Source organism: Rhinoderma darwinii, chromosome 6 (genome assembly GCF_050947455.1).
Source record: "Rhinoderma darwinii isolate aRhiDar2 chromosome 6, aRhiDar2.hap1, whole genome shotgun sequence".
Classification (NCBI taxonomy): domain Eukaryota; kingdom Metazoa; phylum Chordata; class Amphibia; order Anura; family Rhinodermatidae; genus Rhinoderma; species Rhinoderma darwinii.
In genome coordinates, this window is record NC_134692.1 from 54,150,113 (window position 1) to 54,177,528 (window position 27,416).

The 27,416-nt window shown below is 42.6% G+C and overlaps 1 protein-coding gene across 1 annotated transcript in view; it reads left to right on the top strand.

The window, feature by feature from the left end:
* KIAA2012 (KIAA2012 ortholog) overlaps positions 1 to 27,416 on the top strand; it is a 151,585-nt gene that overhangs the window by 11,737 nt on the left and 112,432 nt on the right. The window contains exons 5-7 of the mRNA XM_075829745.1: positions 15,742 to 15,933; positions 16,978 to 17,115; positions 22,748 to 22,816. Of these exons, the coding sequence (XP_075685860.1) occupies positions 15,742 to 15,933; positions 16,978 to 17,115; positions 22,748 to 22,816 (399 nt within the window). The remainder of the gene's footprint in view (positions 1 to 15,741; positions 15,934 to 16,977; positions 17,116 to 22,747; positions 22,817 to 27,416) is intronic.

The following is a 27,416-nucleotide window of genomic DNA, read 5'->3' on the forward strand; positions in this document are numbered from 1 at the left end:
TCGGAGGCTTCTGTCAGGGGAAGCCATGAACGGAATCCAAACTGAAACAAATGGAAACCACAGGTTTTCGTTTGCATCACCATTGATTTCAATGGTGACGGATCCGGTGCAAATGGTTTTTGTTTGTCACTGTTGTGCAAGGGTTCCGTTGTTTTGATGGAATGAATAGCGGAGTCACCTACGGTATTGATTCTGCCAAAACTATGTAGCCCTTACACAACGTTGACAAACAGAAACCCATTGCATCGGATCCGTCACCATTGAAATCAAAGGTGAAGCAAACAGAAACCTTATGGACGTAACCAATGAACAGAGTCTCAACGCAGATGTGAACAAAGCCTGAACTGTATACATAGGTAGCTATCAAAGATTTAGTTCCTAATGTATCATCCATTCTCCTGTTATAATCCTCTAAGTATTTGAGGGGATCATTATCTTGAAGGTCAAAATTTTAAGCCTATACAGTAAGTGGCGTTGATTAATTGCACTATTATAGCCAATTGAAATGGGTGTATTTTGTGCTTGTACATTTTATCCTGTCCAGCTCTCATTTAAGGCCCTTTTCGCAATCGTTCGTCCCCATACATTAAGGGTATGTTCAGACACTGAGTCAAAATCGTCTGAAAATACGGAGCTGTTTTCAAGGGAAAACAGCTCCTGATTTTCAGACTTTTTTAAGCCACTCACGATTTTCACTGCGTTTTTTAAGGCTGTTTTTTGGGTGGTTTTCTATAGAGTCAATGAAAAACAGCTCCAAAAACGTCCCAAGAAGTGAACTGCACTTCTTTTTCGCGGCCGTTTTTTTACGCGGCCATTTTTCAAAACGGTTGCGTTAAAAAACGGCCCATCGGAACAGAATGCCGTTTTTCCCATTGAAATCAATGGGCAGATGTTTGGAGGCATTCTGCATCCGATTTTTCGGCGGTTTATGCCCCTGAAAAGCGGCCGAAAATAGGCCGTGTGAACATACCCTAACAATCGTTGCTCCTTGTTTTTCCCGCCAGTATCGGGCTGCGTAAAAGCACCTTTAAAAGCAGTATTACTAACAAATCTGTGACTATGCATATGCAACTGGAGTTAAATATGTACAATTCTAGCGTACTTCATCCGTAGCTACGATTAATTAATATACACTACATGGTTAAAAATATGCGTATCGGTTCTAATTTTGGGTTCAACCATTTCAGCCTTACCCATTACTAACAGGTAGATGCAGTAAAGTCTCGATTAAAGATGAGCGAATCAATTCTACATCAATCAAATTTGTTACAAATTTCCCAATGTTTCAGATATTAGTGAATCCGAAACAAATTGGCCACAGATGTTTTAGAGATCAGAACAAGACAAGAAGACAGAGAAGAAGGATCACATAACCTTGGGCAGCAGGACAGCAGGCTTCCCTATAATGCTTTGCGGGCAGCCCTCTCTCTCTAGCACAGCCAATCATGAGGGGTATAGGTGTGAGTCACCGATAACTGTCAAATTAGTCATATGGGGACAGATAGGAGAGATAGAACATCAGACAGAGAGTTAGAGATAGTAAAACACAAAATACAGATAGATAGTGGATTAGTGTCAGTGAGTGTGTTTTAAAGTGAGTATAAGCGAATAGATAGCTAGATTTACAATAATTTGATAGAGACAGATTTTAGAGAGAGATAGGAGTCAGTCAGTGTCAGTGTGTTAGATAGGCAGCCACAGGCAGCCATTGCTGTGAGTGAGTGCTGCTGCAGCTATACAATTCTTACAATAATTTGGAAATTACCAATCTTCATCACATCAGTCACAAATCGACTTCAATAATATTAATCCTGGTGCCCCTGCCTTCTAATACAGACGTCATGGACCGCTTGTTAAAAAGCCATTGCTACTTCCGATACTACCGTATTAGGGTATGAACACAAGCAGGAATCTGCCACCAAAAAGGGATAATTTTTGGACCACTTTTTAATTATGAAAAGCAAAATAAATCTGACTGTGCAGTGTGTTTCCAAACAGGCTGTTTATTACCACAGGCTACCATCCGTTTACCTATAGCTATATATGTTGCTGTCACTTTGAGCTTGAAAGGGGTTGGATAGAGTCCTAGAAGACCTCAGAATGTCATACACGACATTTTAGGGCACTTTCGATTGCAACAAATTTATTCAGACCAAGTCGAATCTGATGGTCGGCTCGATAGAATTTAACCCAAAAAGAATGTAAAGGATCTGCCAGGCACAGCTTCGGGGTTAACGCCCATAGGTAATCAGTCGTCACCTGAGTCTATGTCTCTGAGACTGACTCCAGCTTCCACCACTCAGGCTGGCAGGCTTAGGAGCGGGAGAGCCTATCGCAGCCTGGCCAGACTCAGCTAGCTCCCGCCCTCTGTCTATTTATACCTGCCTTTCCTGTTCCTCCTTGCTTGTGATTCTTCTCGTGTGATTTCCTGGCCCAGCTACAGCTTCTGACTATTTGATCCTGCTCCATATTGACCCCGGCTTACTGACTACTCTCCTGCTCTGCGTTTGGTACCTCGTACACTCCTGGTTTGACTCGGCTCGTTCACCTCTCTTGTTGCTCACGGTGTTGCCGTGGGCAACTGCCCCATTTCCCTTCTCTTTGTGTACCCTTGTCTGTTTGTCTCGTGCAATTACTGAGCGTAGGGACCGCTGCCCAGTTGTACCCCGTCGCCTAGGGCGGGTCGTTGCAAGTAGGCAGGGACAGAGTGGCGGGTAGATTAGGGCTCACTTGTCCGTTTCCCTACCCCTATCATTACAAAGAATTTCATGGAATTCGCTCTTTTCTGGTATATATAAGTTGTAGAACCAAACATTTTACAATCTTTCAACGTGATACTTCCAACAAGTTAGTTTATGACATTTTTGCCCTGATGGCCAATTGTAAATGCTATCATTGTGAAGAGGACCTGTCTAAAAGGCCAGGTTCACATTGCAATTTAACGTGTACCTCGGAAAAGCTCCCGACGTACACCCTAAACGTGTCCATATGGCTCCATTAGATCAATGGAGGCCAAAAGAGTGTCCTTTTGGCCTCCGATGGGCTGGATTATGTTGGTATACCTTTTTTTTGGAGGATGGAATAACATAGTAGACTATGTTATTCCATCCTGAGATATTATGCCAAAAAATGGGGATTTCAGACCTGGGAATGCCTCTGACATCACTGTCCATATTTGGACTGTAATCTCAGGGGCTTTCAACTATGGAGTCCCTGACCAGAGCATCGATAGTGCTCTGGTCGGGGACTCAGGGACTGGAGAAGTCCCTGACGTCCCTGTTCATATATGGACAGTGATGTCATGGACTTTCAACTACTGCGTCCCCGACCAGAGAATCAGTATCGCTCTGGCCAGGGACTGCGGGAAAAAGCCGGAGAAAATGCCCCTGACATCACTGTCAATATATGGACAGTAATGTCACAGGCTCCTCTAAGGGCGGAATCCTCGGACAGAAATTCTGTGATCTTAAAGCTCCTAACGTCACTGTCCATATATGGACAGTAAAGTCAAGGGCTTCCATAGGGCCGGAGTTCCCGGTTACAATGCTTGGGATGCTCTGGCCGGGAACTCCGGCATTGTAGCTTCTGATGGACAGTGATGCCACGAGCTTCCTAGGGCACACAGGGCATAGTCCACTGGATGTCACTACAGTGGGATACGTCCCTAACATAACTGATAACTGATATATGTTGGGACTTCTCCCAACATATACCTCCGATGGAAGAAAAATAACGTGATGTAAACCAGGCCTTAGACTTCGTTCACATCTGCGTCGGGGCTCAGCTTTCCATCAGAACGGAACCCTGACTGAAACAAACGGAAACCAATTCAGTTCTGACGGAAAGCTCCGAGGGAATGCCAGAACGGACCCCTGACCCAGATGTGAACGAAGCCTTAGAAACAACACCTCAGGCATGAAGCAATAGGCCAGACCAGCTCACAAAACTGCAAGTACAAAATCACATTGTGCTGTGTGCTCAGTTGCAATATTCATTACTCATTTCCAAACTCCTTCTGGAAGCAACATCACAAGAACTGCATATGGTAGGCTTCATGGACAGGGATTTCATGGCTGAGCAGCACACACAAAATTGTTATCAACATGTGTAAAGGATGGAAAAACATTGTAGGATGAAATAACGTTGTAGACTTTGCTATTCCATTATGAGGGATCCCACAAAAAAAATGTGTACTGTGCAGTATATGTTTATTTACATAGGAGCCTATGTATAACGGATGCCACTGTATGTACGTTAAATGTGTACATCGGGGAGCTTCCCTAGGGCCAATGTACCCGGAAAGAGCATCTGGTAGCATTGGCCCCAGGATATGGACAGTGATGTTAGGGGTTTTCAACCATGGAGACCCCGGCCAGACTATTGGTAGCGCTCTGGCCAGGGATTGCAGGACTGGAGAAACCCCTGAAGTAACCATGGACAGTGACTTTAGGGGCTTCTCCAGGACCATAATCCCTAGCTAAAATGTTTCAGTGCTCTGGCTGGGGTTTACACCGGCATCTCAAAGTTCTGGGCAGGAATTCCAGGATCTGAAAGCTTCTAACGTCACTGTCTATATATGGACAGTGATGTCAAACACCTAAAAATCATCTGTTCCTTGCAACTTTTTTCCCCACAGGGAAACATTGAAGTTGCGGCAAGGCTAAGATTTTGCCACGAATCGCGGGCAACTCTTTGTTGCCATGGTGCCTTACAGGCGTCTTTCTTCACGTCGGCAAAGGTGTGGATGGTTTTACACAAACCATGAAAAATAGCTCTATGGTTCCTCCTCCACCAAACTTCATATTTTAGCCTTATAGAAGTAAGTCTATAGATCAGAATATTAATGTGACCACATTAGCAGCATCTACTGTGAACTGTAAATTCTGATAATTCCATCATAGCAGCCCGTACAAACACCCCCTGCTTAAAAAAAAAAGTCACAAACCAATTTCTTTTTTTATCATGGACACTGGTCCTATTTTTAGTTCACTATTTTTACATACTGTCCATGAATGTACGTTGTACCCTGTTCAGATGTCCTAATACTTTTTGGTCATGTGATATATATTATGTGCCCAAATTATTTCCCAACATTTATCATTCATTGTTTAATTGCCTAGTAACAGCAGCTCACCTAAATTATTTTTCTTTGCTTGCTTTTCTGCTGTATATACCACTAGCTTTTATACCCGGCGTTTCTCGGGAAATTGACTTACGCTATAGATGGCGTCTGTCAGAGCGCCATGCGCATGTGTCAGACACCGGCGCCATGTTGGATGACGCGGAACTCTGCGCACGCCCAGTGCAGCATGAGAACACCCCCCTGCCCGTGCTCTAAAACCTCAGCTTTTTCACCAAATATAATTTATATATATATGTATATATATATATATGACTCTTTTTCTTACTCCCCCAAAGCTTCCTCTGGAATACGGTGCTGGGATTGAGTGTAAAGCAGTGTATGAGTCATACATATATACATATTTTGCTGGTAATTCCAGTACAATCCTTGGCACTTGATCAGGAAACAAAACGTGACTAAACTAAACTAATTTAAAACGTTTGTTTTATAAAGGATTTGGCAGAGATAATTCATCCCTTTCGGACTCTTATACTGGTCCATTCTCAGAGAGCACTAAAATGGAGATGATTAATTTTCCTTTTGAGTTTGTATAGCTATGTTTCATCCATGATCAATTATAAAGTATCATGTTAATGAATTATTATTAATTGTATTTGAATCCTGGTAAAAATTTGTGCGTAATGGGGCTTTATTTCAGTTGAATTCTTCATGTCAATAGCGACCGAGGCATCTAAGACGTTAGAAAGAGCGGGGCGGCCTCCTCCGACAGCCCATCGTCCCCCTACGACGAAAACGCAAGGTGCCGATAGCCTGCAAACTATTACAATATGGCATTATCTAACACGCACAGTGAACTCTGTTAAATAAAAAAATTAAAAATGCAGAATTGCTGTTTTTTGGTCACCTTAGCTCCCCAAAAAGATGGAAGAAAAAGTGATCAAAAAGTCACATGTAGCTCAAAATGGTACCAATAAAAACGACAGCTCACCCCGCAAAGGATAAGCCATCACACCGCTCAGTCGACGGAAAAAAAAAAAGTTATGGCTTTTAGAATGTGGAGACACAAAGCAAATTTGGTATCGCCATAATCATATCAACACGTACAAGAGAGTTAACATGTCGTTTTTACCACATAACACATGAACGCCATAAAAATGAAACCCAAAAAAACAATGGCGGAATTGCAGTTTTTTGCCCATTTCACCCTACAAAGACTTGTATTTCAGTTTCCCAGTACATTATATGGTACATTAAATGGTGCCATGAAAAACTACAACTCATCCTGCAAAAACAAGCTCTCATACGGCTACGTAAATGGAAAAATAAAAAAGTTATGGCTTTTGAAAGGTGGGGAGGAAAAAAAAAATTAATTGACCCGGTCATTAAGGGGTTAAATCTTATAGAAAGCATTCCCGGAAGAGTGGAAGCTGTTTTAGCTGCAATAGGGGTACCAACACAATATTAATGCCTATGGATTTAGAATGGGATGTCATAAAAGATCATAAAGGTGTAATGTTTAGGTGTCCCAATATTTTTGTCCATATAGTGTATATAGAGAAACAAATTGGCACAGTATTTTGTTACTATTTTGATTTTGATTTACTTATAAGTCGTTAATGAAGTCTTCAATTATGTGCATATGATTTGTGTGCTAAATGTGAACTCTAACCTGTCAATCTAAACCTATGCAGCCAACAAAAGTTTTCAGTTTAATTCTAAATTGTTAGCGAAAATACTACATGTAATATACTGTACATTATATATGCAGTAAAACCTCTTTGAGCCGGGGGCGTGGCTTAGCAGCGCATGTGAGTGGAGGCATAAACCGGAGCTCCCGCTGCCGATATCCTGCAGAATCATCCTAAGACTCGCTTCTCCTATCGGAAACATACCTGAGAAGAGAGGGGAACCTGTTGTGATCAGGGAGACGTAATTCTGGACGCATCGGAGGCTCTGATGACCCGGTCCAGGAGATCCAAGACGGCAGAGGACGGTGAGCTGGGGGCGCAAGATGGCGCTGACATGTGCTCCTATGCAGTGAGCAGGGATGTGAGAGGGGCGGCGGCATCGCGGCTGGAACGCTTTGCCAGAAAAACCCCTGTGAAAAGTGATAAGAGAGAGAGGATGGCGGATGGAGGGAAGGAGCAGGCTGGCCGTTCCGGATCCAGATTTGAACCGCTGCGAGCGCAAATGGAGGCAGAGGAGGAAGAGAATGGGGAGACTGTTGCAGATAACTCAGGAGGAGGATTGGATCGAGACGTACAGACCCTGGACAAACCGGGCCCAACGCTGGCAGATGTTTTTTCGGCGGTAAGCCTGAGCAATAGCACGCTAGCTAAACTTACCTGCCAGGTGGGGGGAATTAAGGAAGATTTGTCCATAATAAGGCATGATCTACAAAAAGTTTCGGAACGCACGACAGCGATGGAGGGTCGGGTCAGCGAATTAGAAGACAGTATACTGCCTATGAGGAGAGACGTGAATGCTGTGGCGGTGGATGTTACGTATCTTTTAGCAAAAACCGATGACCTGGAGAACCGCCTGCGTCGAAACAATGTCAGGATGGTGGGCATCCCTGAAAAAGTTGAGGGGTCCAATCCAGATGCTTTCTTCGAAAAATGGCTATTGGAGGTTTTTGGCAAGGAATCGCTAACCCCATTGTTTGCGGTGGAAAGAGCCCATAGAGTGCCCACACGACCGGGCCCACCTGGGAGGCCACCGAGACCGGTGCTAGTGAAATTGCTTCATTATAAAGACAGAGATCTGATTCTTCGGCAGGCCCGAGAAAGGCAAGATATAAGAGTGAACGGGGTGAAAGTGTCGTTCTACCCGGATTTCTCTGCGGAGATACAGAAACGGAGGATGCAATTCCTGGACATTAAAAGACGACTGAGGAATCTTCGAGTTCAGTACTCCATGTTGTATCCGGCTAAGCTCAGAGTGGCGGCATTAGGATCCGTACAGTTCTTTGAAAATCCGAAGGATGCGCTGCGGTGGCTGGATAGTCACGAGGCTCGCCTACGACATGATCCGGAGGAAGCGGCGGCGTGATCAACAAATGGATGGATGAAGTCGGGACTCTGCTATGGTGGAAGGAAGATGATTTGCGCAAGAATATAAGGCATTATTTTCTGCATTTATATGTTGATTTTTGTTAAGATGATGTCTATATCTCATTGTTGGCGGGAGGAGAGGAAAGATGCTGTCAGTTTAAAGGCAGAATTGAATATAGGAGTCATAAAAATGCTACTTGTTTATTGAGGAGAAGGCGGCGGGAGGTTCTTGGTTTTGGAGGTTAAATTGTAGAAACAGATGGATTTCTACAGTGTGAAAGGGAAGCTGTATGGTCATAGTGGTGAAGTTTTTTTCACCAGCCCGGGCCCTCTGAGGAGGGTATGTTTATGGAAAGTTGAGTGGGAGGGGGTGGTGGGAGGGGGGATGTTTGGGAGGGAAAGGGAGTTTGAAACGCAGTATGCTCTGATTGTCATTGTCATTGTCACTGGGAATAATGGAAATAGCCACTGTAAAATGCAAAACAGATTCAGATGGGGGGTAGGGTAAATCTTCTGTCCTGGAATGTGAGAGGTATGGGAGAGGTAACAAAAAGGCGAGCTATCTTCGAATACCTGAAAGGACAGTCTGTTGGAGTGATGGGTTTGCAGGAAACTCATCTTACTATTGACACGGTGCAACAAGCGTATAGGGTTTGGATCCGACATAGTTTCCATTCCTTTCATTCTACATACTCAAGGGGGGTTAGCCTCCTGGTTCATAGGGATGTGCCTTTTAGCTGTATAGATTCCTTTAAAGATAGGGCAGGTAGATATGTTGGGGTGCACTGTAAATTGTTTAACTGGGAATGTATAATTGTGGTGTTATATGTGCCTCCCCCGTACTCTGTGGGTCCGATGAGAGAGGTGCTGGAGAAACTGGCTGGGTGGCCTATGATACCGACTATATTAATGGGAGATTTCAACAACATAATGAACAAAGGGTGGGATAAATTTCCAAAAGGGGGAGGGGTGGGGGATACTGGCCTGACGAGATTCGGAAAGTACATGATGGAGGCTGGGTTTACAGATATTTGGCGGGCAAAATGGCCCTCTGCTACGCAATATTCGTGTGTATCATCTACATATGGATCATTATCACGAATAGACCTAATGTTTAATAATGGAATGGGGATGGAATGTGTGGAAGGGGTGGAATACTTACCACGAGCACTGTCTGATCACTCCCCAATGTTACTTAAGCTCCGAACAAGCTCAGAGATGGGGGGGGTGAGAATGCACTGGAGGTTGAACCCGTTCTGGGTACGGTTAGTGGGAGAGGAGATAATAAATATAAGTCTGCGAGAATACTTTGAGTTTAATAAGGGTACAGTCCCTACGGATATTTTATGGGATGCTATGAAGGCGATTATAAGGGGAGTGTATATACGGGAGATCTCGCTCATTAAAACTAAGTCGCGACAAATGGGTCAACATTTGACAGACAGGGTCACAGTAACAGAGGAGAGGCACGTTACTAATAACACTGCGGAAACACTAGCCCAATGGAAGGGTGCTCAGAAATCTCTTAGGGAACATCAGTTGGAGCAAGCGGCTAATAAAAGACTATTTTTACAACAAAAATACTATGAGGAGGGTGAAATGGCGGGCAGACTGTTAGCAAATATGGCACGGCCGATGCGGGAAAGTGCATTCATTCATCAGTTGCAGACAGTGCACGGGACTCTGGTTGGAGAAACAGGGGATATATTAGAGGTGTTAACATCATTCTACATGGAACTGTATCGTACTAAGGTGGACTACTCGGAGGATCTGCTGTCAGAATATCTGGCAGAAATGACATGGGTCACCCTGGGGGAGGAGGAGAGAGAGAGATTGGAAGAGCCAATTACGCTAGAGGAGATACAGGAAGCGTTAAGTTCTATGGCAAACGAAAAGGCTCCAGGGATAGATGGTATACCAACTGAATTGTATAAAACATATGGGGAGACGGTTCTGCCGGAGTTATTGGAAGTGTTCCAGGATAGTTTCACCAGGGGGCGTTTACCGCAGACAATGTACGAAGCCGTTATAGTCGTAATCCCCAAGGAAGGGAAAGATCGGAAACAACCTGACTCATACAGACCGATATCTCTATTAACCACGGACATTAAAATTTTAGCGAAAGTACTTGCTAATAGGCTGTCGCGAGTAGTGACTAAAATTGTGGGGACAGACCAGTCGGGATTCATGCCATCGCGCTCTACAGCAGTTAATCTACGTAGACTTTTCCTGAATTTGCAGACAGATGCTCCGGATGCACGGGATAGAGCAGTGCTGTCTTTAGATGCCACCAAGGCGTTTGATAGTGTGGAGTGGGGGTATCTGTGGGCTGTCTTGGAACGGATGGGCTTTGGAAAGAAATTTACAAAATGGGTACAATTATTATATAAGGAGCCGGTAGCTAGGATAAGAGCAAATGGAAGGATGTCAGATTCCTTCAGACTGGAGAGGGGGACGCGACAGGGATGCCCACTTTCGCCACTACTATTTGCGTTGGCAATTGAACCCCTAGCCAATATGGTAAGACAGCATCCAGGGATAGAAGGGTTTCGTTGTGGGGAGCTGGAGGAGCGCATAGCATTATATGCGGACGATATATTGATGTTCTTGGGGGAAATAAATTACTCACTGCCAGTGATAATGAATGTATTGGAGCGCTTTGGTAGATTCTCAGGACTAAAAATTAATTGGAATAAGTCGGTGTTGTTGCCACTCCAGCCAATAGATACGCCGTTGGTGATTGGAGGAATTGAGGTACCGTGTGTACAGAAATTTAAGTACCTGGGAATCATGATATCGGGGAGGGTGCAGGACTTTATTGAATTGAATGTGATACCATTGTTGAGCAAACTCACGGATAAGACCAAAATATGGCTCGGGCTGCCACTGTCAGCATTGGGTCGAGCAAATCTCATCAAAATGATTCTGATGCCCCAGATTCTTTATGTGGTGCACAATGCCCCAGTGTGGTTACCTAAATACTGGTTCAGGAGAATCCATAACTTGTTTAGGGACTTGGTGTGGAAAAGGGGGATTCCCAGTATAAAACTGGATAAGCTACAACTTCCAGTAGAACAGGGAGGGTTAGCCATTCCGAATGCATGGATATATTATCTAGCGGCCCAATTACAACACCTTAAGGGCTGGAAGAATAGGGAGGAGTGGGATTCTAGTGGGAAACTGGTGTATTATTTGGGTCAGAGAACGGATGTATTAGAGGCCATGGAATCCCATAAATTAAAGAGGGAGGCAAGAGGGAAGCCGACTTTACTATTAATACATAGGGTTTGGTGGGAAAGTAAGAAATTATTGGGGGTTACAGGATGCTCCAATTATATGCCTTTATGGGACAATCCATACCTATGGGAATTTAATATGCTGGAAGGATTTCAAGACTGGGAACAAGCAGGGATTAGATATGTATACCAGTTGTATGAAGGAGGTGTTTTTAAGCCCTTTGCTCGAATACAGGAGGAGTTTGGACTCCCACATCGGCTGTTCTACCAATATCTTCAATTAAGGCATGCGGCGCAGGCTCAAGAGAGACTGGTGGATTTGAGCTGTTCCACCATGGGAGGGATGGAGCAGGTACTAGGGGCAAAAGACACTAAAGGGATTATCTCGGTGCTATATAATACGCTACTCTCTAGTTTTCTGGGAGACCCATTGGTGGAGATCAGACGTAAATGGGAAGAGGATGTAGGGCCTATAGGGGATGAAGACTGGGAAGAGGTACTGGGATCATCTAAAAAACTCTCTATTAGTGTAACGCACAGGAGGTCACAACTTTTTCTATTACACAGGGTGTATAGGACGCCTAAGGTGCTATGGCAAATGCGCATTAGATCAACTAAGGAATGTCCCAGGTGCATGTTTGATGGGGCGGACATAAAGCATATGTTTTGGAGCTGCCCGCTGCTAGAAGGATATTGGAAGGAAGTTAAAAGTATGGTGTCTAACGTATATGGGAGAGATTTCCCAATAGAACCTAAAATATTCTTACTGGGTTGCATTGGGGAGGAAGGAGGGGATGGAGTGGAACTACTGTCTATTAAAAAGATTTTATATCATGCTAGGAAACTAATCGCAAAATATTAGCTGCAGGCGGATCCCCCGGAGGTAGCTGAACTGGTTGGATATGTTAACCACACGGTATCACTGGAACATCGGATATATCTGAAAAGAGGGACAATTCAGAAATACGAGAAACAATGGGGTAAATGGGTGCACGTATATGGCAATGCGGATCACTAGATGAGATTGGGAGGGGGGCGGACACACATGCATGTCTAAGGTCTGATGGAATATTGGTTTACTATGGAGGAGACACGGAGGAGGAGTGATGGGAAAATCAGGAAAGAGAGGGGGTACTGCAAGGGAGGGGGGTAGTTTAGTTGGGGGGAGAAATAGGTTACGGTGTAAACAAAGATGTTGTATACATGCCATAAAGCACTTGAAGAAATTTTGCAATATTTAGGTGAGGTTATGTTATTCTCATTTGTTTTCTGTAAAGTACTGTAAAAAATGTACAGGCTGTATAACAAATGTTGTATTATTAATAAAAACTTGTTTGATTTAAAAAAAAAAAACCTCTTTGAGCCGACCACCCAAAATTGCACAGAAAAATTATCCTTTATGGGGGTCGTCCTCTCAAAGCAAAAAGGTGTGTAATACAGTCAGCAAACATGTACAGCATACAAATAAACAGCCCTCTCATTCTTAGTCCCCATCATGGCTCCCCCTCTTATTCTTAGTCCCCAGCATATCTCCCCTCTTATTCCTAGTCCTCAGCATGACTCCCCTCTTATTCCTAGTCCCCAGAATGGCTTTCCTCTAATTCCTAGTTTCCAGCATGGCCCCCTCTCATTCCTGGTCCATAGCATGGATGCCCCCTAAATCTTGTTCCACAGCATAGCTCCTCCTCTAATTCTTATAAAGTACATTCTCAGACACATTCGTTTTCCATATCCACCCTCACTGCTAATTTTGACACCCTAGTGACCGTCTGCGGGCTCCCTAGCTCAGCAATCCCAGAGGCTTTTCAGTACTGCATAACGCTTGCTGCACTATTTCCTACTCTGACGGCCTCTCCCCTCCTCCTCGCACCTTTCCTATGATTCTCTGCGGTTCTGCAAATGCTCCTCCCCTGCTTTCTCTGCCTCAATGAGGCAGCGCGATGCTGGCAGCTTCTCTCCCCTGTTGTGATAAGCAAGTCTCCCCCTCCTCCTGCTCTCTCTGGTCCGGTAAAGTGTTGCGGCGCCGGCATGCATCCGCATCCAGATGATTTACAGAGCATGTAAATCCAATTTGTGGACTTTTCAAAGAAGTTCCCCTTGAAAAATGGCTGGTCTATTGTCGGATTAGGGAGTGGTATGATTATATGGAGGGGCAGATTTAATAGACTTTAATGTTGGGGAGAATTGGTCACAGAAAAATTCCGTCTTGATGGGGGTCTTCTTAAAGGCGTGTTCTTCTTGGGAGGTTTCACTGTACCATTCCCTTCAAATTAAAATTTAGACTTTGGCAACAGTTTCTTCAAAGCAGTCACATATCATTTCTCTACTTATCTAATTAGTTCTCTATACTTAGGTGCGAGATCTTTGGGCAATGTACAGTACATTCTATGCTCATTAAGACAAACTTAAATATTAATTGAGATAGAAAAGCTTCAGTCCTCTCAATAATTGGCAGAATTTTCATCCTCACCTATAAGCAACCCCTTTTCGACAGTTCTCACATTAAGTCTTTCTTAATTTATTACATGGCCGCAGAAATCATTTTAACCATTGGTATTTTACCAATCGTGACTAGTTAAAACCCAAACTTTTGCCTTAATATCTTATCATTAAACAGTGCCATATCCCATAAAGTGCACAGGGTGTTCTGACATTCCAATCATATTCCATTACTAAGTAAAACTTGTCATTTTCATGACTAATAGGCTGGAGTACAAAAATTTGGACAGCTATTTGGCAACCTGACAGTCCCCAAAGGAGATCAATTTGGTTCTCTATGCTCTTGCGGAGACCAGAGTGGTCACCTTTTATACTACAGAAATGCTGTTACTGCACTTCCCCATTTTCTAGGAGAAGGTGGCCCTAAGACTTGAAATGGAATTATCCGGTTAAATTCTTTCTCTTTTTTACTGGTGCTGTGCTTTTAAGCAGAGGGCGTGTTGTCTATTTGCAGGAGGTTTCCTTTAAATAATTCTGTATACATCTGTAATAGCAGTCAGGCCTCATGCCCACGACCGTAGTTTTTATCCGCAATTACAGATCCGTATTTGCGAATAAAGTACTGACACATTAATTTCTTTTGTCCACAGACACCATACCGTATATTTACGAGTATGTGTCCGGGCTGTAGAAATGAGCCGCAAAAAATAGGACATGTCTTATTTTTCACCGTGCTCCTATACTTATTGCTGTGAGCACGGTCCACAAATGCGGATGACACTCCGTGGCTCGTCTGCGCAGAATTTGCTGACCGTAAATACTGCACGGACGTGTGCATGGGGCCTTACATTGATTTGTAAGCTCTGTGTTTTACATACATTCAGTACATCTAATATCAAGATAGAGCATTCGAAAACCGGATTTAAGCTTATGATGTTCAAGCCTAAGCACTTTTAATACATCTGTAGTGAGTTAGTGCATTGCCAAAACAACATGTTTTTGTTTCATGTGTTAAGCACACTCTCACATAAAGTCTGTTGAAAAGCGCATTAGCAGGACCTTACTGTCATATGTTTTACATACTCTTGAATGTCATTTTTAGCTAAAAAATACGTCAGAAAATTGACCTAAAGTGCTACAAGTAATGAAAGTGCATACAGAACACATGTAAGGTTTTATTTTAAAAGGGTTTTCCCACTATAGACCTTTATGGCATATCCTCTGAACCCCCCCCCCCCCCTATTGGTTGGATGAAGGTCCCCTGAAGCTCGTTCCACCGGCTTGCTTGGCTGTTTCTTTAACTCCACACTTGCTCTGCTCCCCCCGAGGCAGCCACCTGCTTGCTTAGCTGCTTCTGGAACTCCATATTTGCAGCCGCCTATCCAGGAACCGGGCACAGCATATCCTGTTCTCCCTGTAGGAGGGGGTCCCAGAGATGGAAGTCCTACCTATGTCCTGTGGATATGATACATGTCTATAGTGGGAAAATCCCATTAATGCGTATGTATAAATATAGTTTTGAACCTAAAATGTTCAAATTGAATGTACATTCTACCAATAGGCTTGGGGCAATTTACCCTTTTTCACACTTATAGCCCACTAAATGTCATGTAAATATTGGCTTAATATATCAAATAAACATTGTCCCTCTATTTCTCCTAAATAGAAAGAGGGATGACATAAATTGTATTATATTTTCTTTTTTAGGTTGCATTGTGATTTATTGTGTTGTACTTTGTCAAAACAGCTTGGATTTGAAATAGAATTTTAGATTAATCCAATATGTTCACCACTGACAACTATGAAAGAAGCTGGGGCAGTATAAGACACAGCATAACTGTATTTGTCATGTGATGCCGAAAATGTGTCAAATCAAAGTGCCACAATGTCATTATTCATGCACCTAATTTTTTTTGTTTCTTTTTCCAAGATGGTGATCTTTTAGGCCCAGAAGCCCCTCCACTAGGTTCACTCCCCCCAATAAACGGCAAGAAGGGACCTGTGAACCAAAGCAGAATGGCAAATTTAAAGGCACCCAATGCCAGCAATAGTGCCAGTGTAATAAACGCAAAGGGTTTGCCAACTGGTATCATTAGAGGATCTCTACCTGAAGAACTCAAAGGTCAGAAAACATTGTGATGGTCTGGGTTTTGCAGCATCACATATTGTATATTGTCTTGTAAACTGTCCCATGCATGTGATCTATGCTAAACTGTCTGTGGGAAAATGTACTAGTTGTCCATAACAAAATATATTAGTTATAATCCAATACAATAACATTACATAATTGCTATGCCGCATACAAAAACAATATTTTATTAAATAACATACTTTATAATAAAATTAGTAAAATGCTACAATTCAATATGACAGTCACATAGACTGTGATGCCATACAATCACATTGCAGTAAAATTGGGTGTGAGAAAAGCTACTCTACTATTGGTGCCTAAAGTGGTGGTATCATGATGTGCCCCACCACCCTCGATCCTTGGAGTTCAACATGATAGCTGTTGTATATACATTCATTGAATTGTCACCTGTTGCACATCTCAACACCAATTAGCATTTGTATTTATAAAGAGAGGCAGTTGCCTACTTAAAGTCGGGACAGCCCCATACACATTAAATAGTCAGCTGATCTGGACAAAATTGGCTGGTCCGGCCAACTGTCATCTAATATGTATTGACACCTTAAAGGGAACCTGTCACCAGCATTTCACCTATTAAACCAGCAATACCTGGTGGAAGTGGGTGAAAAAAATCAGTGTTCCTGCACTGTAGGCTAATGAGCATAAAAGAGTCATATCTTCATTCGAAAAGAGTCATATCTTCAAGCCTTTCTGCGTTAACTCCTTACTTTTGATTGACAGCTCCACGCCTCCCCCCAGCACACACTCACATCAATCCCCATCCCCAATGGGGCTCACAATCTAAATTCCCTTTCTCAAATACAAATAGGCCTATTTCATAGGAAGCCATTAAACTGTCTATGTTTTTGGAGTTTGGGAGGAAACCCATGCAAACATGATGAGAACATACAATCTCCATGGAGATGATGCCCTTGGTCGGATTTAGAACCCCAGTGCTGCAAGGCAATGGTGCTTACCACTTAGCCACTGTGTTATAGTTTCCATAGATTTTAATGTATGTCTGTTTTTTTCTAGAGTGCTGTAAAGGAAGTTCTGTAGGAAGCCTTATAATGAGTCCTGACGGGGAGATTGTATGCCTCTCTCTAATGGGAGCAACGCGGGATGCCGACATTCCTATTCGTTTTGATTTCATACCCGAGGAAGAGGAAGAAGGTAACATTGATAGTGAAATTTGGATGGATGTGGCTAGATTCTATTTCTTTTAAAGTAAACTTATTCTTCTAAATTTCCAGGATATTTCTATTTAAATACATGGTTTCATGGTCTAAGGACTAGTGTATTCAGTCCCAGAAACTTAATTTAGACTTTAGGCTTAGTGCATTGGTAAAAGCAATATGCAATAAAAAGCTTAGAAAATATAATTTATGGTTGGTTCTTTCAAGACCTAATAAAACAATATAATCTCTCTCTCTCTCTATCTATCTATCTATCTATCTATCTATCTATCTATCTAAAGGAAATCCGAGCAGCACCAAATATTAATAGTCAATGGCGGTGCAGAGCCCACGACTTGTAGCCTGCAAGCCTCAGGGGCTCATAAAGTCCAAACTTTTTTTATTTATTTTTTGGAGTGCTGCCTATTTTCTTTTTATTGTATTATCTATCTATCTATCTATCTATCTATCTATCTATCTATCTGTCTGTCTATCTATCTCTCACAACAGGCAGCCATTTTGTGCCGTGAAATAGACATACGAGATCTATTAAATATTTGTGTTTGTATGACCTGTTCTCTAAAATCTTGGTTCCTAATCTGTTGTTGTCTTTTATGCAGAAAGATGAGTTAATAGGAGGGAGTCTGTTTTGGGGGGCTGCTGACAAGTACAGATGTAAAAACATGTGTGTTCCATTTATAGAACTACTCCGGTGGGCTGTGATGGCCTATCCTGAAGCAGTAGTAATCTAACCAGATTAACCCCTTATTGCATGTTAGGGATTGTATAGCCATAATTGCTTATTTTAGCAAGAAGTATTTCTTGCAGTTTATATAAATGTTAAGTCTGACTGCAACTATTTTGTGCACACTGGGAAAGGTATCAACCACAGGGCATAAATAATATTAATATACATCATTATGGACTGTTGGAATAAAGGACTAAACAGGCAGCCAACTTGAAACTGAAATATTATTAGCTTAGACTTCATTACTGATTTATGGTCATTGAAAAAAGGGTTGGAAAGCGAAGTTCATTAGACATTGATGGGTCGCAGTGGGTTCTTATTAGTGCTTACCAAGCCACAGGGGAGAGAACAGTTTAAAACTCCCCTTATATTTTCAACGGTAAAACAGATTGGAGAGGCGACCCCCTCCTTCCCCTTCATGCTTTCACATTGCCGCCCCCCCCCCCCCAGTTTTGCCCCCTCCACTCATCGGCTCCAGACTAAATCAATAGTCCACACTTGCAGGCTTGACTCCATCACACTGTGATTGTCAGGAAGAAAAACAAACCTCGCTGACAAAGGTCCCAGCAGAGAGCAAAGAATACAAGACTGGGCGAATGTCAGACAGATGTCCAGAAAAAAAATGTGAAAAGAAAAACATTCAAGGCACTCGATTAATATTAAAGGATTTTACATTTCGTAGACGCAGTTATTTCGTTATTTTTTTTTAGAAAATACAATGACTACATTTTGTGTGCTATGGCTCTTTGGACATAAGACGTAATTTCTTGGCCACTTTATGGTGTTTTAGCAAAAGGATGCTAATTGTGGGATCTGCTGCAGACTTATATTTTACAGGCTCACCACTTATCAACAGAACTGTAATTACCACCTATGTTAATGAGGTAGAAGCCAAGGCCACCTGCGTCCTGGACATAATGTTCATTTGATGTACTTTTTTTTATTTACAATTTTCTTTATTTCGTCTTAGTTGCCATCTCTTTATTTAAAACTACAGCTAAGATTTCTTTACTCTGTCATGAACCGGACAGTGCAGCAATATCAAAAGGATTATTAGATGCCTATCTAAAATTATATAAAACTTGAACTTTTAAAAGGGTTTTCCAAGAATTCATTGTTTTGGTGAAAAACCTGAAAAAAAAAATAGAATACAGGAAAACCACTTTAAAAGAGGAAGTCTTTCCTTTAAGGGTATGTTCACACGGCTTATTTACAGACGTAATTCGGGCGTTTTACACCTCGATTTACGTCCGAAAATGCACCTCGATAGCGTTGGCAAACATCTGCCCATTCATTAGAATGGGTCTTACGATGTTCTGTGCACACGGTCATTTTTTTTACGCCCCGCTGTCAAAAGGCCCTGTCACTTCTTCAGACGTAAATGGAGCCGTTTTCCATGGACTCCATGGAAAACCAGCTCCATTTAATGTCCGTAATGGACGCAGCAAAAAGCGCCTCAACATGCCATTACGGCTGAAATTATGGAGCTGTTTTCTCCTGAAAACAGCCCCGTAATTTCAGCCGTTACGGACGCTGCCGTGTGAACATACCCTAAGCGTTATGGGGATATTATGGCTCTGTGCATGTGCCATATATTTAGACCCAAGAACAGGACTGGATGCCATCCTATAATATCTGGAAACCCTTTCCCAAAACCTTCTTTCAAATAAATTGGCGACCATGTAGTACACGTGCAAGTGCACCACATTTTGAAGCAGCTATCCTCTCTAGCGCACAGAGAGGGTTACGAGTGGTACTCCCCCTCTATGGTTCATATACCCTTTCAGGCTGGCATAAAACTGAACATTTTTAAGGGACATTCTGGAGCTTTCCTTTTGTTCTTTTCTAGGCCACAGCTGACGCCTGTGTTAGACATGACCAACTTTCATGAGCTAGTATAGGAAATACTCCAGCTGCCACTACTGCTGACCACAGATATATTCTGTCTATTATATGTATAGGCAAAGTGGTCACCAATACTGGGAGTCATACAGACTCAGTACATAGAATAGAATACATAGACAGTACAGAAGTGTAAGGATTACATGTGAGAACAAATACTTTGGGCATGTGGTCACTATCGGAATAAAAATACTTCCATGCCACGTGGAGTAGGGGCAGTGTGGCATATGGAGGTTGGTGCTTGTTTCAAGAAAGGTGAACGTCTACTCTGAGGAATGCATAACATCCTTGTGCTATGGTACCCCCCAGGTACATCTTTGCAACAACATTAACTCGATGTGTGTAGAACCAACAAAAAATAACTCCTTGCTCATGCTATGTTCACACAGGGCAGATACGCTGCGCAAAAGCACACAGCGTATCCACCCTGTGCGCCGCAGGGAATTCCGGCTGGTAAACCACACCAAATTGTGTTGCAGATTTTCGGCCAGAATGTCCGCTGTGGAAAACTGCACATAAAAAAAGTTTGATACTTACATAGCCATGGCAACGCGTCCCTCCGCTGTCCTGCAGCCTTGCCTCCTGGGATGACGTTTCATCCTATGTGATCACTGCAGCCAGTGATTGGCTGCAACGGTCCCATGGGATGAAACGTCCTCTCAGGAGGCCGGCCTGGATGAAGAAGCACAGAATTTAAGTATAATTTTTTTCTGAGTTGTGTTTTTTTGTGGCGGAATCGCTGCTTTTCTGGCAAAAGAAAACACATCTATTATTTGTCGTGGGTTTTACCTCCCTTTGAATTCAATGGGGAAAACCCGCAACAAACAAGCAATAATTACGCAAATACAATTGATATGCTGCGGATTAAAAAAACTCACAGCAGGTCAATTTCTGACGGGTTCAGTGACAGCGGTTCCTGCGTGTCACTGACATGCAGGATCGAGCTGTTACTGATCACATGTAAGTTCATAAGTTAAGGTCTCAGAGCTAGATACAGTTACTCTGTATCATTGGCGTAACTAGGAAAGACTGGGCCCCATAGCAAACTTTTGACAGGGGCCCCCCCTCCGCTGGGTATCACTCAACCCCCCCCCCTTGTAGATAGTGCCTCCTTATAGATTCCACCCCACAGCGCCCCCTATAGATAGCACCATACACAGCCCCCTGTAGATAGCGCCATACACAGCCCCTGTAGATAACGCCTTACAGCCCCAAATCCCCCCTGTAGATAACGCCATACAGCCCCCTGTAGATAACGCCATACAGCCCCCCTGTAGATAATGCCATACAGACCCCCCTGTAGATAACGCCATACAGACACCCCCCTGTAGATAACGCCATAGAGACCCCCCTGTAGATAACGCCATACAGACCCCCTGTAGATAACACCATACATAACCCCCACTGTAGATAACGCCATACAGACCCCCCCCTGTAGATAAAGCCATATAGCCCCCCCAAAAAAACGGCCTATATTTTGTCCTACAAAAGACATGCATCCCCTATCCACAGGATAGGGGATACATGTGGGATCGCTGGCAGCGATAAGGAGAACGGGGGACCGAAAGTCCCCCGAAGTTCTCCATGAGAAACCTCGGACTTCCGGCGTCTGCGCAGTTCAATAAAAATGAAAGGAGCGCTGGTCACTCATGCGCACAAGCCCGACCGGTGCGCAAGTCATTTCTATGGAGCTGCAGACAGAACCCGGAAGTCCGAGGTTTGTTATGGAGAACTTCGGGGGACTTTCGGTCCCCCGTTCTCCTTAACGCTGGGCGTCCCAGCAATCACACATGTATCCCCTATCCTGTGGATAGGGGATGCATGTCTTTTGTAAGAACAACCCCTTCAGTGGCGTCGTGCTGTAGCAGCCATAGCAGCTGCTAGCGGAGCCTCCGGCCATGGGGGGGGCCCGTGCATCCTCATGCTGCGGGCCCCGTAGCAGCCGCTATGGCTGCTATAGCGGTAGTTACGCCACTGCTCTGTATACAGGATACAAAACAGCTGTATCTCAAAAAGTAAAAATAATTTTTAATAAAAAGTATTTAGAAATTTGCACCAAGCACACTGATAGACATTTTTTATAAATAAATAATTTTGTTCAAAGGTGTACATGGCCTTGCACACATGAGTAATAAATCCTTTTGGTGCAAGAACTCTGCAAAGGTGATTTTCTGCTACTTTTCCATAGTTTGGCTCGGCAAGTTTCACTTGTAAAAACCGCACAGGCAAAAACTGCATTGAAAACCGCGGCAAAACCGCATGAGTTATGCATTTTTTACTGCACGCCTAAAATGTATCATCTAAATGCACCCTTAAAGTGTAGCTAAACGTTTGACAAACTTCTGACATGTCATAGTGATGTGTCAGAAGTTTGAATTGGTGGGGGTCCGAGCACTGAGACCCCCACCAATCGCTAGAACGAAGCAGCTGAAGCGCTCGTATGAGCTGTATCGTTCCGACAAAGTTGATTCCGTCAGTTCAGCTGAATTCATAACTTAGATGTGATCATTATTAGCTGGGTCTGAGTGTCAGAGACATGCAGGACCAGCTTTCAGACAAGCCGTCAGTTCAGCTGAGCTAATGGAATCAGTTTTGATGGAACGATACAGCTTCTATGTATATAGGATAAATAGAAGCTGTATCTTAAAAAGTAAAACAATTTTTTAATTAAAGTCAATGTAAAAGTTGTTTAAAATCACATAAAACATTAATCTATATATATATATATATATATATATATATATATAAATAAATTCTCTTCATAGGTGTACATAACCTTTAACCTAAGGTTGTTTCACCTGCAGTCACACTCAATGCCCTTATTCAGCTAAGATTCCACATGGCGTTTTTGCTATGTTTTTTTTACCTGCGTTTGTTTGTTAAATTGTGTAATCTGTGTTACATGAATGATGTCACTTCAGTATGCATTTCATTAAGACCATGCTCCATTATAAACATGCCTTATCTGTGTGACTTCTAGATTGCCTTCCAGTGGAATCTGCAGGTCAGGAAGAACAATGGTCAAGCAATCAGCAGGATTCTGAGAAAGGTAAGAGACCCTGCAGTGTGCAGATCATTGGGTATCAGTTCCATTAACTGACAACCAATGGGGCTGACAAAATAAAAGCCCACTTAGGCTTCGTTCACAACTGCGCTAGGGCTCCGTTCCGACGTTCCGTCTGAGCTTTCCGGCGGAACGGAGCCCTAACAGACACAAACGGAAACCATAGGTTTCTGTTTCCATCACCATTGATTTCAAGGGTGACAAATCCGGTGCCAATGGTTTCCGTTTGTCTCCATTGTGCAAGGATTCTGTCTGCTGCTAGCTGTCATAGATTTCACTCTGTGGGGCGTAATAAGGAAGAGGCGCGTGTCAAGCCATGTATGTTCCCCCACTACTTATACGACAACTCGCTCCTTATCAGACAACAAAAAAAAATTTTATTTTTTTATTTTTTAAAGTACTCACCTTGTTCAGACTCTCACAGCATACATTGTACTGACCCTGGGCAGCCTCAAGACGTTGCATGTGACGCAGCACTCAGGATGTTTAGTGCTGCGTCACATATAAGGACCTGACACTGCTTGGTGTCAGGACCTTGTATGCGCCGTCGTGACCGTGATTGTTACGCCTTAATTGTGGCGCACAGCAAGCTGAAAGATGCAACACATTTATTAAGAGGCATTCGCCTTTTAATAATTGTGTTGCATTTTACTCCAACAAATTGTTTATTAAAGAGGCTCTGTCACCAGATTTTGCAGCCCCTATCTGCTATTGCAGCAGATAGGCGCTGCAATGTAGATTACAGTAACGTTTTTATTTTTAAAAAACAAGCATTTTTGGCCAAGTTATGACCATTTTCGTATTTATGCAAATGAGGCTTGCAAAAGTACAACTGGGCGTGTTGAAAAGTAAAAGTACAACTGGGCGTGTATTATGTGCGTACATCGGGGCGTGTTTACTACTATTACTAGCTGGGCGTTGTGTATAGAAGTGTCATACACTTCTCTTCACAACGCCCAGCTTCTGGCAGTGCAGCACTGTGACGTCACTCACAGGTCCTGCATCGTGTCGGCACCAGAGGCTACAGTTGATTCTGCAGCAGCATCAGCATTTGCAGGTAAGTAGCTACATCGACTTACCTGCAAACGCCGATGCTGCTGCAGAATTATCTGTAGCCTCTGGTGCCGACACGATGCAGGACCTGTGAGTGACGTCACAGTGCTGCACTGCCAGAAGCTGGGCGTTGTGAAGAGAAGTGGATGACACTTCTATACACAACGCCCAGCTAGTAAAAGTAGTAAACACGCCCCGATGTACGCACATAATACACGCCCAGTTGTACTTTTACTTTTCAACACGCCCAGTTGTACTTTTGCAAGCCTCATTTGCATAAATACGAAAATGGTCATAACTTGGCCAAAAATGCTCGTTTTTTAAAAATAAAAACGTTACTGTAATCTACATTGCAGCGCCTATCTGCTGCAATAGCAGATAGGGGTTGCAAAATCTGGTGACAGAGCCTCTTTAAGACTGGCATATAAAAACGCCACTCTTAATAAATCTCCCGCAATCTTTACAGGTGCACTAGTATTAGATAGCACTTGACGCTGCAATGCCATTCACTCATAGTTGCAGTATAAGCTGTGGTTACTGTATAAAGTGTGAAATAGTCGCTAATAAATTGTAACCTCCAGTCTCTACCTTTAGTTCTACTAATTAGATTAACTCAAAAACGTTAACGCCATGTTCACACGGCATATGTTCTGGTTGAATTACACAGCATATTTCCCATTGAAGTCAATGGGAAGTTGTTTGCAGGCGTATTTCAGGTGTACTTCATAGCGTCATGCGTGTGAAAATATGTTGTGTGAACATGGCCTAAGGCCAGTTTCCAAAGCACAACAGATATATCCAACTACTTTATTTACCCAAATAAGTTGAGGTCTATGTACCTTGCATAATTAGAAGTATGTTTAAAACATTTCTGTATATCTGGCCATAGACATGGGGACTGTTTGTCCTGCAGTTATGTCGCTATAAACATGCCTGTTTTGGCCATCTGAACCACAATGTTATTTCTATGGTTAAAGCAATATAAGCAGCCGCCAGACAACTATGACACCGCCTATCTAGGGGTGGGGCTGACAATAGAATCGGATTCTTTGAAATACAACTTATACAGTTCTGAAATCATTGGGATCTGCCAACAAAAAAAATTGACTATGCCCAGCTAAAAGCTGGCCATATAATATAATAATTGATGGCTGACATACATGCTAGGGAGATGGGAATAAACTGCTGTAAGATTCTCCTGAAGATTAAACCATAGTGACAAGAGATTTTACACTTCAAAAAGGGACATCAACCTTTCAGAAGACAAAAATATCAGTGAAAAACAGGTTTTAGAACATGTTGGAAAATCATTTTAAGACAGATGTTATAATATACTTATATCAATGCAAGAACGGTATATGGTTTTTTAAATATATACATTTAAATATGTCTGGCCATGCCTTTGGCTGGAAGTTTTTGAACACATTGTTAAGGAGCAGATCAAATAGAATAGATGAAAATTTGTGCTTGAAATCTGTATAGAGGAAAGAGAAAAAGACTGAGGCTTTCCATCTTGGTGCTGGTTAATGACTCTACATACATAGTCTCTTCCACCCCAACCACCCCCCCCCCCCCCCCCCCAAAACTATCTTGGCACAGGTGGACATGCTTGTTTGCTTTTATAGGAAATACTAATAGTTTTATTTCTGCCTTTCACTGTATACATAAGCAGTGAACATGTCAGAAAGCAAATCCTATATGTAAGCAGCATTTTATACGGGATGAGCAATAAACATTTTAGCCTTCCATTTCTTGAATAGAATGACTAAAGATCAGAGTATCACAGCGTGTTGAGCCATGAGACAATGAGCTGCTGAGAGTAGGTTGGAAATCTGTGTAGAGAGCATGTTCAGGCAGTCCCAAATCAAGACAATTGTTATGGTGCCCCTGTGGTTGTAACAGTGCGTAACTAAATTAAAAAAAGAAAAAAGCCAAATTCCTCTGGATGTCTGGAAACAATAAGGCAGATGGTAACCCTGACATCATAGATCAGTGTTTCATCCCTGTTTTTCAGGACAGATTTTTACCGCATGTTGAAGTAATTACAGATTTCTTTTCAGCAATAACTAATTGGTCCTCATGCATTTGTTTAAATAAAATGGCCTACCTTTCAGGGATTGCTGCCTTTAGCCTAATACATCAGCTCTGTCACTTGAGTTCAAAGGTGGACTTACCAAATTCCTACAAACTAACACACTCTAGGGCTGCTGGAAGGTTCATTATTTTCTGTAGTCTAACAAACATCTTTTTTTGCTTTTGGTACTTAATATTCAAATAAATAAAAGTCCTACAGTAGAGCAAAACCCTTTTTTGACGCAGGTCCATCAAGTCCAACCAATAATTCTAAAGTGTTGAGCTGTAGGAAAGCAAAAACTCCCATGAGGCAGTTGCCAATTGCCTCATATAAGGGGAGAAAAATATTTCCTGACTCTGAATATGCCAATCAGAATAAATCTCTGGATCAACGACCCATCTCCTGCAATATCGTACTCATTACTTGTGATATTACATCACCCAAGACAAGCATCCAGACCCCTATTGAACTTGTCCAATGAATCAACCATCACAACATCCCGTGGCAGAGAGATCCATAGTCTCACTGCTCTCACAGTAACTCTGTGATGATGGTGAAACTGTCTTTGCTCTAGACGTAGAGGATGCCCCCTTGTCATAGGTACAGATCTAGGTATAAATAGATCATTAGACAGCAATCTGTAATGACCAATGAAATATTTCTTCATTGTAATTAGATCTCCCCCTAAGCTATCTTTTCTCCAAACTGAATAACCCCAAGTTTGACAATCTTTTTTGGTACTGCAATCCACCCATTCCCTTAATTACCTAGGCTACTCTCCTCTGTCCCCATTCCAGTTGAGCTTTGTTCTCACAGGAACCCAAAATTGTATTAAAAATGTAATGTTTGGTCAGAGTTGTATGGTTAGTATAGAAGCAAAACTATGTTCTTTCCATTTGCATCTACGCCTCTTTTGATACACCTTAGTATTTTTATTTCCCTAGCAGCGCCTTCCTGGCACTAGTTTCTAAAGTTAAAATTTGTTTTTGGCCCAAGTGCATTTCCTTAAAGAGGCTCTGTCACCACATTATAAGTGCCCTATCTCCTATATAAGAAGATCGGCGCTATAATGTAGGTGACAGTAATGCTTTCTATTTAGAAAAACTATCTATTTTAAACCACTTTATGAGCGATTTTTAGCTTTATGCTAATGAGTTTCTTAATGCCCAAGTGGGCGTCTTTTACTTTAGACCAAGTGGGCGTTGTACAGAGGAGTGTATGACGCTGACCAATCAGCGTCATGCACTTTTCTCCATTCATTTACACTGCACTAGCGATATAGTTATATCGTTATGTGCAGTTACATACACAAAAACTAACATTACTGTAGTGTCTTGATAAGGAATATACATCACTACCAGCCTGGATGTGATGTTTATTCAGAATCCTGACACTTCTGAATCTTTTCTGTGAGATTCCAGCAAGGCAAGCGTAATCTCGTTTGAAATGACAGGTTAC